At 46.5% G+C, this 14,808-nt stretch overlaps 1 protein-coding gene across 1 annotated transcript; it reads left to right on the top strand.

The window, feature by feature from the left end:
- Positions 1–524: 524 nt before the first annotated feature.
- On the top strand, positions 525–4,905 carry TAPBPL (TAP binding protein like; the record flags this gene model as incomplete). Its single annotated transcript, XM_080349248.1, has 6 exons — positions 525–774; positions 971–1,219; positions 2,514–2,792; positions 3,246–3,587; positions 3,773–4,093; positions 4,796–4,905. 6 exons carry the CDS (start codon positions 525–527, stop codon positions 4,903–4,905), a joined length of 1,551 nt encoding a protein of 516 aa, XP_080205374.1.
- Between the last annotated feature and the right edge of the window lie 9,903 nt (positions 4,906–14,808).

Genomic DNA, 14,808 nt, shown 5'->3' with positions numbered 1-14,808 from the left:
TGGTGGCACCACATGCTGCTGGGCTTGTGGGGCTTGGCCATGCTGCTGCAGAGCAAAACCCGCTCCTATGCAGTTAAAGAAGAATCCGCAGCGGGGTGGGGGGGGGGGAAGCTTCAACATCCAAGTCTCTCACGAAGATAAAGTAATCTGAAAAGCAAGCGAACAGAGATGTGACTGCTTTCAGAGGCTGCTGGAGGTCTGGTGGAGATGAGTTTGCACACAGAAGCGCAGTGGGAAAGGCTGATATAATATTGACCTTTAAAAGGACCTGGCAGAAGCAGCCCAGCCGCAGGTTTGGCGATGTCCCTTGATCCCAGCTGATCGCGCCCCACTTAACCCGCTGCCTCACGTCTCCTATGTGTGGCAAAGCAAGAGTTAACGCTTTAAGGGTCGAGGGGGTTTTTTTGCCCTTGTGCTTTGCTGGAGTGAAAGCGAAACCAAGCGCAGCGCAGCAGCCGGGCTGCCTTCCGCCGGGGTTCCAGGGCCTGGAGCACGCCGGGGAGGCCGCGGCGCTGAGGGGCAGGATGGCTGGGGGGCTGCGGCTGCTGCGCGGGGCCTTGGGTGTCCGGGGGGACCCGCATGTCGGCGGGGCCGTGGCGCTGTGCGGGGCGCTGCTGCTCTGCGGGGCTCTGCCGGCCCTGGCGGCGGGTGAGCGGCGGACCGGGGGGAGGGCCGGGGCGGCGGCCGGGGCGGCGGCCGGGGCTCCTCTTGCGCTCACCCTCCGCCCCACCTCACCGCTTCATCGGCACAGTGCAAACGCGGGTCTTCCTGAAGGTCACTGCTGTTGCCAGGGGAGGGTGGTGCAGGGCCAGAGGGGGCGGCTGCCAGCAGGGCTGGGAGGACAACCCCAAAGCGGCAGCCAGCCCCCAGCCTCCCCATTATTTATCCCCTATCCCAGGAAAGCTCATACACTCTTGTGTGTTTGCAACGGGCTTCATGCATTCAAGCCCGTTCTTTTCTCTCCCTAAAGGACCAGCGCAGGCTCCCACACCAGCGCCTCCATTTCGCAGGGTGGATATCGCCCTGGGCTGCTCCTACCTGGGGGAAGATGCGGGGGGCTCGCCCCGTGCCTCCGGGCGCTCATCCTCCAAGCATCCTGCCACCCTCATGCTGAGGAGTGTCAGCGTCAGAGATGACGGGAACTTGGATGATGTGATGGAGTACAAAGCCCCACAGAAAAAACCTGACTCCTCTTCTCCCCTTGTCTTTGAAGCCTCAGGTGAGTGGGAGAGCTGGGGTGGGAGACCTGCCACCGGGGTTTTGGCTGCTTTCCTATACTGGGCTTCTACAAGATTTTTCTTTGACTGCGTTTAGACAATTTTTGAATGGCCACTAGAGTTACATGCATGATTCCCTGAATTCAGCAATTTGGACTTTTTAAGAAAGGAAGTTTGTGGAAGATATTAGAAATCCCTATTGAGGTACCTCCTTCCTACTAGGGCTATCCTGGATTGCCTGTCTCTTGGGAAATACGTTGCCAAAACCAACTGAGGAATTATTCCACTAAACAGTATTACAGCACTCGTAAAAAGTGTTCACGTCTTTAGTCGTGAGGATATTTTTTGCTAGCAGGAATCATGGCAGTAAGTGGACATGAAGCAGAACTGTCCTGCTCACAAGGCCGGCTCTGTGCAGCTTGGCTCTCCTTACTTCACTCATGGGTGCAGACCTGCAGTCCAGTCTCTGTTCCCCTTGCTATGCATGTAGCTTTATAAACAGAGTCAAGCAAAGGTGTGAGCCTGTACTTCGCTGTGGTCTTGTTTGCTGCCTACAATGCCTGTCTGCAAGCATGGGCTTTGCTACAAGCTTATTTGAGGCCCAGAGAATTTTTCGGAGAGGAAACTGAGGGTCCAGCAGGATCCATTGTCGTGGGTCCATGCTGTCCTTCAGGTGGTGTGGATGGACTGGGCATGAGTGAGTTCAAGCACACGACAGCCAGGCTACCATTAGGCATTGCAGACACGGAGTTAATTTCCATGGAAAGCATGTGTAATAGGTCACTAGGATGCTTATGCCTCTGCTTAAGCCCATGCTATGATCAAAGGCACAAATACAGTGTGTCTCTACGTCCAGCCACTCCTGCCTTCCTGCCACCCTCTCTTTCCTTACCTGGGATTCTTCAGCATCCCCTTTGTTTCTCTATTAAGGCCGAAAAAGGATAAACACTGCAGGTCTTTACTGGGCATATCACATAAACTGCTTGCCTTCTCAAGCTAGCTAGAGGGAATCTGTTCTGTTTATTCTCCTATCCTAACAGCTTCCTTTGCCCAGAGAGAACTCTGTGCAATCTGGCAGGATAAAATACAATCAACAGACTGAGGGATGTAAGAAAGTCACAACAAACCTCTCATATTCTTTACGGGCCTTCATCTGTTAAGCATAGCCTGGTATTTTTGGGCTCTGACTGACCCCAACAGTGCATGTTGGCCCTTCAAAATAATGTGTCTCATCAGCTTGCACTTTCTTTCCCCTTTTGGATTCAGATGGCTAAAGCTCTTCCTCTGTCCTCACAGCCCAGTCAGTATCCATCCCACATGCAGAGTCCCTGCTGCACACAGACTGTGATGGGGAGGAGGTGAACTGCGAGATCTCCCCATACAGCCCCCAGCAGGCTGGCGAGGGGCCCTGCCAAACCTCCTGGTTCATCGCAAACCTGCGGCTCTCCAGCGGGATCAGTATTGCCCTCGTGCTCAAAGGACCACATTGCAGCAGCCAGGAAGAGGAGCACCATGCAACACTGCACCCAAAGCTGAGGATTCCTATGAGCAAGGAGGGGACATTGCTGACCACAGGTGACCAGGTTGCCCAGGGTGCCCCCACAGCACTAAGGGGCATGATGGGTTGGGAGCCTGCCTCCCCAAGAGTCCCATACCCGCCCCCGCCAACAGAACCTGAGGGCTGCTTGGAGTAGATGCCTAGGGAAAGAAGGGTTGTGCAGATTGCCCCCCACCCTGCCTCCTGTCAGGGTTTCCCATGCCCCAGCCCCTGAGGATGACAAGCACCTTCAAGTCTGTGATGTGAACTTGGTGTTTGCCTGTCTCCCTTCCCTGCTAACCCCACCAGAGTGTCTTCCTCCAGCTCTTCAGTCCACATGGCCCCTGGGGCATCACATAGGATGCCTGTGCCTCCTCCTCCTCTGGGTGAGGAGCTCACTGCCAGCCCTTCCACCAGACCTTCCCACCCAAGGATGCCTCTTAAACCACATCTGTTAACTCTCTGCTTGCCTGTGACCTTTCTGTTTCTAGTTGAGTTTCAGTCGTCGTCACGCAACACTTCCCTGCGCGCACGTCTTGGCAGCTCAGTCACCCTTGACTGCCACTTTGCCTTGGCTCCCAGCTCCACGTTGTCCTCCCTGGAGTGGAGGAGGCAGCACCGAGGAAGCGGCCGTAGACTTTTCTGGTATGAAGTGGAGAGCATAGGCTCAGCAACACAGCCAAAAGTCCATGTGGATGTGGCAGAGCTGCTGGGGCGTGGAGATGCATCGCTTAGCCTGCAAGAAGTGAGCGTGGGAGATGAAGGGACGTACATCTGTTTGGTGTCCACCCCACTGCATAAGGTCCAGCACAACATCCATCTTCAAGTGGCCGGTGAGGAAGGCAAATGCCTTGAGGCAGCAGGAGTCCCATGTCCCCAATCACTGAAGCTTTGCCCTGCACCTTTAACACATTGCTCCCAACACTCATCATCACAGGCAGCTTGTCTTCTGCCTTTTGTGCATGGGAACTTTTGTACTCTGCTAACAGTAAGTCAGTTGCCTGTTTATCTCCTCCAGAGCCTCCAAGAGTTCATTTGATTCCGGAAGTGGTGTCGTTTGAGAGAGGTGTGACTACTACTCTGACCTGCAACATTGCTGGCTATTACCCGCTGGACGTCTCGGTGAGCTGGTCACAGAAGACTCCTAAGAAAGCAAAAATCCGTCTCTCAAACGCACGTTTCTCCAGCCACCGACAAAGCCGAGATGGCACCTACAGCATCACCTCCTACCTCAGCATCAGCTCAGCCACAGCACAGGCACCAGCCACCTACAGCTGCCGTGTTTCACACATGGCCCTGGAAAAGCCCATCTCTGTGAGTGCCCATCTTAAGGCACCAGGTAAGTGTTGGAGCAGAGGAGCAAGTTCTTCGCCCTGCCTGGACTTCCTCCCACCTCATCCACCTACCACAGAGATCAAAACCTCTGAGACACACCACACCTGCCTGTTTCTCCCTGCTTTCCTTCTGGTGTCCTTTCATACCTATCCTCTCCATCCTGCTCTTCCCTTTCCCTTTCATTTCCTCAGCTTTTATTTCACTCCCTGAACCTTTTGAGGAGCAAATATCTCATTTCATTCAGGGGAAAAGTGGAGCAACAGAGCAAAAGGTTGTAGTATGTGAGCTGTACTCTGTCGGACACGCACAAGAAAACAGCCATGCTCAGGGAATTAGATGCTGAGCTGGACTTGATGTTCAACTGGAAACTGATGCTGCTCAGGCACTATAGCAAAAAACCCTTCCCTCCCATCGGAGCTTGGGGTTCTCACTCTCCCTGCTGATGGGAGATTACTCCTGTGTCTCCTCCTGACCCATCAGGGAAAAGCAAGCAATACTGTGGTTTAACAAATTACAGCACATCAGTCCAGCCAGTATAACTGGCCATGGGTCTGTGTGGCTTTAGCTCATGTGTGTCTTGTCACATCGGTGTACCTGACAAGAGCTTGTGCACGGTGCTGGGGAACTTCATTTAACTTGGACAAGTCACTGGCTGTTCAGATGCTCCAGCCAACATCAGATCACTGATCCTCCTCTTCCTCTGCAGAGCAAACGGGATCAGAAGGACTGCTGGGGAGTTTCATCGCTACCATCATTTTCATTGTTGTCCTCTTCATTGTGCTCGGGAGAAGAGCAGGTAGGAGTTTAAAATGCTGAGCCACTTGCTGGGTGGGCAAGAGGCAGCAAGGAGCATCTCTTTCTGCCCTGCACCCCTGCTCAGGAGAGGTGGGGATCAGGATATCCCAGAATCCTGGAGGGAGGGATGGGGAGCAGATGAGCTGGATACTCATTTCTGGTGGAAGGCAGCATGAGGCAATGCTTTGCACAGCTTCAGTCTTCCTGCATCTTCAATATTTTTCCTCTTCTTTTCAGCTAAACCAGAGTCTGAGCAACTTTCAAGGGCTTCAGAATAGAGGAAACCTTTATGTCACTCACGTGCAGTCCTTTGTTTCCCATCCCTTGACAAATCCTGCTCCGGAGAGCCAACCCTGTCCAAATATTAACTATTGGTCAGTATGGGAGGGGTAGGGCTGCCCTTGATGAAGGAGGTGAGTGACTGATCAGAGGTGGACTCACAGGAAAACATGCCTTCATCTTGGGAGGGCAACATCTATCACCTCAGCTCTTTGCTGGGATGCTGAATTACAGGTAACCCACATACCTTTTTAGAAATGCCTCTTCTCTGGTTTCAGGGAAAATTAAATTGTATATAGATGAGTATTTGTGTGACTGTGTATATGTATGTGTGTATACAGATATGTGTACATGTGTACATGTATGTGTACATGTTGTAAATAGGTATGCAACATTTACACATGTATGTAAATATGTATCTGTAGCTGTATATGGATACATTTGGTTAATGCCTATGAGGCAAGTGTTTAAGATATTTATGTGTGTGTGTGTATGTGTTTTACCTGTGATGCTGGGCAAATATGTAGGCAAAATTGGGACTTCAAAATGGTAAATCCTCAAACAAAGGAAGTTATGGGTTAAACTGATCACAAATCAAACAAGCAGAAAAATATTACTCTCCAGGAGAAAGTTACAATAATATTTTTAATAGAAATTTCACTTCTAGAAGCTTACAAGATGGAGAAAATCTGCAGTTCTGTAGCTGCAAAAAAGATGGGCTTGATTAAATGCTTTTCCTGCCTAAGAGGGAATTTGAAAGTAACATATAGAAATTTTGTATATAACCAACAAGGGGAAAAAACACAGAAGGAAGGTGTTGATGGAAAGGAGGTATATGACACATAATAAAAGTGAGAATTTATGAAGCATACAAGGTGATAAGGAGTGTTCAAAATAATCTGGAAAAACTGGATTGCTGCAAGTGCTAACGGCACTTGGAAGGTATTTTTTCAAAATACGTTGAAAACCAATAAATTCTAGCAATGGCTTAGGCTCTTACTGTGTGGATATAGGTTAAACAGTTGACAGAGATTATTTTTCATGGAGGCTTTCTTATACAGAAAAGATGGTTGGTTGTAAATGAAAAGAAACAGCATTGTCTATTCGTACTACATGAGGATGGTAAACGACTTTCTATTTGTGAACTAAGGAGGGTTTAAACAGCATCTGTTAAGTGTATTTTTGGATCAGTAGCCAAGAAAATTTGCATCTCAGAATCATAAAAGATTTGACTGAGGAGACACCTGGCCCAATAGAGTTAGGTTTTTAAAAATTCTGGCATATTAGAGAAATCGCAAGATCTTGGAAAAGCGTGTTGTTCCTGTGTTCACAGAGAGAAAGTGAGATGACATCAACGACTGTTAGGTGGTTGTGTAGTAATAATAAGTACAAGAGTGTGAAGTTACTACAAACCAGCTAACAAAGGCTTCAACAATGAAAATAACATCAATAATTTAGTATGTTTAAAAAAAAAATGTGAAAAACAAACTTGATGTCATTATTCGATGTAATAATACATTTGGTTGATAAAAACACTGGTACAGATTTAACAAACCAATAAATCTGTAATTTCTGAACAAAAAATAATAGTGCATGTATGCATCATAATTTGCATTTTAGGGATTAATTATGAGCTAACAGATGAATGGCAAAAATTCGTTGTCCATAAAAGAAACAGCAATCACTGCTGAAAATGTGTGCCTCTTTGCAAGAACTGTGCTGCTTAATATTTGCATCAGGAAATACAATTTTAAAAAAATTTCTTTGATAAAATTTACAAATGGCAAGATCAGTAGCTAAAGTGGAGGGAGTCTTCCAGATCAACATAAGTCACCTGGCCAGCTGAACATGCTGAAAGATGCTCAGTAATGTCAGTGGAGTCTCCTCAGGCACAGGACCAGCATGCTGTGTCAATGCTGTTGATCTACGAATCCCTATCAGTTTCCTGACTTGTGAGTGACTACAGACAGAATGTAACTGCTGGTGGAAGCAGTTTTTGCTTGTATCAATTCCTCTTAATTTTTGATGTGTCACCAATAAATGAGTATTTTTAGTTCCAAGGGTTGTCCTCTATGTCTGTGCACCTCCCCATGCCGCTCTGTGGGATCCAGCCCACTGTGTGGCTCCATGGCCAGTGAACAGGGGCCTGAGCCCCACACAGAGGGGAAAACCACCTGGGACTTGGGAAGGGCAGCTCCAAGGGACCCTGGGTGTCAGTACTGGTCTCCTCACTCCCACAGGCTGCTACTCTGGAGCAGGACTCACAGAAGCTATTCGTAGTGCCTACTGTATTCAAAGACACCCCCAGATAACTGGTGGGTATGTGATAGTGGCTCCTGTGCAGCCAGGGAGGATGGGCAAGCTGCCGAGAGCAGAAACGTCACTGGCGACCACTGGAGAAGTCACTGTCACCCGTGACTGCCAACACCCGAATTGGAAGCCCAGCAAAGCCCGAAGCTGCAACACCCATCAGCAGTGCAGGAGCCCACGTGGGTTTTTAACATGTTGAGAGCTTGGAGGTGATCCAGAGCAAAATGACAGGACCAATTAGGAAGGTCAGAAAGCACCTTACAGGGAGCACTTTGAGACATTACTCTGGTCTTACTAAACCATTATCTCTCAATTACACCACAGAAAATATGGAGTACTGGTGGCTCCACAACCTGCAGAGAAACGCACAGTGAGAACCAACAGCTGCAAGTTATATTTAGGCATGTTCAGAGAATAATGACATCATATACTCAACGATGAGGATGATTGTCCTAGACATCTGTGAATAAAAATGGTAGACTATCTCTCAAAGTCTTCAAATAAATTTAGTTTTCTCAAGCTGCCATTCAAGAAAATTTTTTTTCTGAAAAGTTAATGGCATCAGTTAAAAGGGTAAAATTCCAAGGCCTGCGTTACACATGAAGTGAGAACTGGTGGTTTGTCTGTCTTTTTGGTCCATAAATCAACATAAAGGAAAATAAAACAAAGGAAAAGAATAAGGAGGAGATGCAAGAAATACATTAGGAGTGACCATATTCCTCATGAGGAGAAATATACCGTGGCACTTGATTTTATTTGTCTACCTGCTGTCTGATGCTCCCCACTAGAGCTGCTATGAGGAGTCCACATTTACTATGTCTCTGCAGGTCTCAAACTGAATTTAAACCACGAAAACAAGTAAAGCATATAAAATAACCTAAAGTAGAAAAAGTAATACTTACTGATAAACAAAGTGATGTTGTGTTTAACAACAATCTTCCTTATATTTTAAATAGAAGCCACTTATTACAGAAAATACCACTAAGAAACTGGAAGTTCATCAGAGATAAACCTGATTGCATTATAAATACATGTATAAATAATATTATAAGTTCTGCGTCTTTGGGAAGAGAGCCAGACTACCTTCCAAGGTTGAATGTGCCATGGCCAAGTGCCACATGGCATCGATGACTGGCCACGTGAATTGAGAAGCAGGAATCGGTTATCATCTGATTAGCTGCCAGGCAGACCAAACCATTATAAGGTATGCTGTGTCTCTATAAATAAATACAAAATGTAGTTATTTTAAACAAGTTCTTTAGGATAATTATTTGATATACAACATGAAATTTGATATGGATTTTGTCAACCTGCAAAACATAAGATTAAGTTATTTGCGCTTGACTCAACACAAGATCACTTAGGTAGGGTCTGTGGCTGCGTTGTGAATATGGACAAGCCAAAACTTCTGAAGTTGTAGTGAAAGAGCAGTCATTGCAAACAACAAAGCCAAGCTCAAGATTGTCTTTTCCATATAGGTTCCCCTTGCTTGATTGTGCCTCTGCTCATTCCGTTTAAGCTAGCAAAAGAGATCCAGCAGTCTAACTATATTGGTTTAGATGCACTTTATGAACCTACCTGAAGCTCAGCCAACCTGTGCCTCAAAGAGAATATGCACTAACTAGAAGAGACAGTGAAGTGCCTAATGCACTTCAAAGCTAAACTCCTTCTCCTGTAGCCCACCAGGCATGACAGACAGTAACTTGTTCAAGCCTACTGTGGAACAGGAAACCGATTTCCACACTGAATGTAGAAAAGATGCCAAACTTTCCCCCATCCTGGTCAATGAATCACTGCAACCTACTTTGTAGGGGTGGGCCAGGACAAAGCATCAGAGCCAGCATTCGTGCTCTCCTACTGTGCATTTCTTCCAGATCAGAAGCTTGAAGCAGCAAGCTCCATTGCAAGAGCTTGGCATCACAGTCCTCGGCTGAACCGGCACAATGAGCAGCGAGGGGTTCACACGTACACAGCGAGGTGACTCCCACATGGCTACAGCTTCTTGAAAGTCCATGGACATCAGGTAGTTGTTCTTAATAGCTAGGTGACCTCTTTTCATAGAGAAGGTCATCTCACAGCTGCACAATGGCTGCTTCTCTTCCCTAGCACTGCCTGCAGGAATGCTGCCCCTGGGCTTCTCTCTGTGAGGAGTATGAAATGCTGATCAAAGACACATCTTCACTAGCACTGTGCCTTTGCTTTTCTTAGTAACAGAAATCTTCTGCATTGATCACTTTCTCTGGCCCGCCTTTCATCTCAGCTTCACTGACAGAAGCACTAGTAAGCTACAGTGGGTAAATAATCTCCTGTAATATTCCACTCTCCCCGTCTCAAAAAAGAGAAAACAAAACAAAACAAAAACAAAGAAAAACAAACAAACAAAAAAGAAGGAAAACAAGGGGGAAAGGAAAACAAGGGAAAAAAAAGGAAAAGAAAAAAGGGAAAAAGGAAAAAATGGAAAGGGGGAAAAGAGAAATGGGGAAAAAGTGAAAAGGAAAAATGGGGAAAGGTAAAAAAAAAGGAAAGGAAAAAAGAGGGAAAGGGAAAAAAGAAGAAAGGGGGAAAAAGGAAAAGGGGCAGAGGGAAGGAAAAGAAAAAAGGGGGGTGGAGAGGAAAACAGAAAAGGATTGGTCTTGTCTTTTTGAAAAGCTTCCAGCTCTGTTACAACCACCCCCTAACTTGTGTTCCAGACAAAAGCATGGGACACATGCTTCCTTTCATTGCATATGTGTCATGCTAAATCAGTTCAGCTGATATCCACTGCTGACACAAACTCCTCTATCACTGTTGCTGTCACCTTCACCAGCAGCTGGATCAAAGTGCCTGGACCACAACACCCATTACATGCTACAGCAAGAACCAAAAACTATGCAGGTCCTAGCTGGCTCCAATGCTACCAGGTAGCATTCATCCAAGCCCTCAGAAGATGGACAACAGCACACACCTCTCTTAGGCTTGCAGATGATAGTATGGATTTCACAGCCCGCTGGGGACACAAGCACCATGGAGTGGTATGAGAGGCTCAGGACTTCTTCTAGTTCCTCCAGACCTTCCTAGACTCTAGCTGTACTTACCTCTCACCTTTCTATTCATGCTGTCTTCATCTGAAGCCCAAACAAGTCCCAGAACCCGCCTTCCACTGCCTGCCCCTGCCAAACTGGCCACCTACAGGTCCAAGAGGAGGGTGTTTGATTACAGGGGTGTTCCTGGTGATCACACAGCCTATTTCTATTCCCTCGTGCTGTTACAACTTTATGTAGAGGATCACAGGGCATCATCCACCACCTGGCACCCTCAGGTGCCTTCAGGAAGCAGTGAGTACTGTTGCAGGTGCTGTGCTCTGTGACCCCTCTTAAATTTCTGTTGTATGTTTTCATCTTATCATGTCCTCCACTCCACTCATCCCTCATCATAATAACTGGATTTTTCCCTGATTTCCTCTAGCCCCCTCCTCTCTCCTCAGGCGGAGCTCAAGATGAATAGAGCAAATGTATCATACTTCTCATTCATATGATATATCTCATAATATTAAATTCTATTCCAACCTTCAAACATTTTCAGGTCAGGGTTCCTGACTGGGTGTGGTTTCTGTGGTTCAGTCACCCCCCATAGATTGGGGTTTTTTTTTCCATGAAGCTGTCCATTCTCACTTTGAGACCATGTAGAGTCTCTAAAAATTGGCATCATACTTACCACTTTCCCTACCTCAGGTACCACAGGGGCTGTAAACATAGGTTAGACACTGCTCGGAGTAGCTCATCTATTTTATTCTTGAGTTCCTTTAAGACTCTTGGACAAATGCCATTGCTCCCAGCAAATCGTTACTGTTCGCTTTGTCAGTGTGTTGAATAGCTTTTTCCACAGCAGCTTCAATTTTAGACACGTTCACTGCTGAACCCCGCCCTGCGCAAGAATGGGTTCTGCCGTGATGATCTTGTCACTCAACACTTCACACAGAAGCAGAGATTTCTGCAATGGCCTTACCTCCCCCAGGCATTCCTCTCATAGCCTGATCACCAGTTTGCCCTACAGAACACCTGCCAGGTTTCTGATATGTTTCAAGAAAGTTAGTTTTGATTCCTTTTGCTAGTTGTACCTTGAAGCCTTGTTTAATCTGACTCACTGCCTTTCTACAGACAACTTGACAAAGTTAATATCTTTCTCTACTTTTCCCATGTGAGGACAACTTCAGGTTTTTTTGATAGATGCTTTTAGTGACTTCTCTTATCCCACTGAACAATAGTTTCTTTATCCCACAAGAAAGGTGTCCATCCCATTTTTCTTGAGCACACCCGCTGAGTAAAGATGGCAAAGGGTGACCAGGGAGTGAATTCAGATTATGAAGATGAAAACAACTGGGGCGGCACTATTGGACAGACAGAAGAAAATAGTTGTGGTAGGTGTTGGTATATGCCATCAACACTGGGCAAACGGTCAAAACAACAAAGGCTGCCAAAGCAGAGCAGGAAGAAGCAAAGTGGCTGGAAAACAATGAGAGTTAGAGGGTAGGATGCTAAGAGCAGTGAAGACATAAGGTGGGAAAAAAAGGATTATGACACTAAGAATTGAGATGTCACATCAAAAGGGGGCATGAGAAGTAAGAGAGAACAGCAACATTGCCTCAACAGGTACAGTTGGGGTGGTGATGTGGCATTACAAGAGGTGGCAGAAGGGGTCAGGATTCACAATGAGGAGTAGCGGCACAGGACTGTATGGGATGATCACATTGACATCTGGTGGGTCAAAGCAATGAGTGTCAGTGAAGCAGGCAGCACTGGACAATGCCGATGGACAGCTGAGGAGAGGTCCACATAGGCTGGATCGAAAATTATAAGGTGCAGCAGAGGAAAGAGAAAAGACTGCAAAGGCAAGAAAGGCAACACATCATTGTTTTAAGAATTTGTGGACTATCTTCAGCCTCCTGTGCTGTGAACTCTCTGGCACGAGTCATCTTCTGGGAGATATGTGACTTGCCAGCATGTATTTCAGTGTCACTGGGCAATGCAGGCCTTCCCACCACAACCAGACACAGTTTGTGGGGAATGAGGCCATGGTTTTCTTATTTTTCTGAATTTATTCATTACTGTTCTTTCCATTCAGCTCTCTCTCCTTCCCCTGTTTTCAGCAGTATTTTTTACCATTTTCTTTTCCCCTTTTTCAAACAATTCCGAAGTAATGGGTTTGCTTAGTATTGGTTTTTTAATGAATTTTATACTTTCGTATATATCTAAATCATTCTCACAGACCTGCCCTTCCATGAAATACCATCAAGATCTTATTAAGTCCTTAGCATGAAAGATCAAATGCCTCAGCTGATAAATATGCACAGCCTCATATCAGGAGGCATGCTGTAAATATTTTGAGATCCTTTACTGGCAGGGAATTTGGAAGGCAAAAGGCCCTAGACTCTGAGAAGTGGACTATTTTTCAAGCTACAGGGGAAGATTCTTTCTCTAAAAACAATCCAGCAACTCTATGTGTTTTACTTGAGGAAAATCCCATCCTGACCCCCAAATTTGCCCAAGAGTATAAACTTCTTGATATATGAGCTGTTTCTGTAACAGTTGCAGTCTTGATATAGAATTAAAAGAAAAGGTGACAGAATGGAGCAGTGACTATCATGAAGAAATCTCATTCTTCTCAGCATCACCAGAAGTGGTCACATGGCTCAACTAAGATCTACGTTTTGTTGGCCAACCACTTCTGCTTAAAATAAAGGATGAAAACAAAACAAACAAACAAAACCCTGATGAAATTTAACAAAGGAAAGTGTAGAGTCCTGCATCTGGGCAGGAACAACCCCAGGTTCCAGTATAGGTTGGGAAATTACATATTAGAGAGCAGTGTAGGGGAAAGGGACCTGGGGGTCCTGGTGGACAACAGGATGACCATGAGCCAGCACTGTGCCCTTGTGGCCAGGAAGGCCAATGGCATCCTGGAGTGTATTAGAAGGGGGGTGGTTAGTAGATCGAGGGAGGTTCTCCTTCCCCTCTACTCTGCCCTGGTGAGACCACATCTGGAATATTGTGTCCAGTTCTGGGCCCCTCAGTTCAAGGAGGACAGGGAACTGCTGGAGAGGGTCCAGTGTAGGGCAACAAAGATGATTAAGGGAGTGGAGCATCTCCGTTATGAAGAAAGGCTGAGGGAGCTGGGTCTCTTTAGTTTGGAGGAGACTGAGGGGTGACCGTACTAATGTTTATAAATATATAAAGGGTGAGTGCCACAAGGATGGAGCCAGGCTCTTCTCGGTGGCAAACAATGATAGGACAAGGGGTAATGGGATCAAGCTGGAACACAAGAGGATCCACTTAAATTTGAGAAAAAACTTCTTCTCAGTGAGGGTGCCAGAGCACTGGAACAGGCTGCCCAGGGGGGTTGTGGAGTCTCCTACTCTGGAGACATTCAAAACCCACCTGGACATGTTCCTTTGCGATCTCACTTAGGCGTTCCTGCTCCAGCAGGGGGATTGGACTGGATGATCTTTTGAGGTCCCTCCCAACCCCAAACATACTGTGATACTGTGATACTGTGAAAACCCAACAACAACAACAACCAAACAAATAAAAGCCACATTGAATTAGTTTATAAAAATGAAGACAATCACAAAGTGGGTCTTGTTACCCTTAACTTGAATTCATTGAAGTACATCTTGAAAAAAATGGAGATTCTTTGCTTCATGAACCATTCCAGAACTTCATGTCACTGCTAGCCTCAGATCTTTTGAGGGCTCATAGTGCCTGGGAAGACATAAAACCTCAAGCAGAAAAATGAGTTGAACACATCTGGACAAGTTTAAAGGAGATGGAAAAGAGGGGTATGCCTTCTACTCTGCCTTTTCAGAAGGTTGTGGTGGGAAGCATTCCATCAAGACATTTCACTATGAAATCTTAACCATAAACGAAATGGGGTTTATAGATTAACTTCTCTTTTTAAGGGCTTATTTCCTGAAGGCATAACTTCTGGTTCATATTCCAGGGGAGGAGAGGATCACCATCACCAGAGCAAAACCGAGAACCAGAAGCAACTTGAAACCACTGAGGTTGGAGTGATTGAGGGGGACACCTGGAGAATTACATGAGGCAGTATCAAAAATGAAGGTAAACATCAACTAGGTTGTCTTAATGTCAGCTCTAGACAGCTCCAGATGGGCAGTAGTGAGCACCTGTGTCCATCAAGCAAATGCCTGCTGTGCTGGGCCAGGTGCTGGGTTGGGCTCAGCAGGTGACCGGCCCCAACCCTGAGATCTCCGTCAGCCCGGGAGCAACAGGCGTCAGAAGAAAAACTGGTCTGAGGTGGCTGCCTCTGCCTCCAACTTCCAGGAACAGGCAGGAGAGA

This window comes from Nesoenas mayeri, assembly GCF_963082525.1.
Source record: "Nesoenas mayeri genome assembly, chromosome: 1".
Lineage (NCBI taxonomy): Eukaryota > Metazoa > Chordata > Aves > Columbiformes > Columbidae > Nesoenas > Nesoenas mayeri.
The sequence above is the reverse complement of the archived record's forward strand: the minus strand, read 5'-3'. Positions and strand labels throughout refer to the sequence as shown.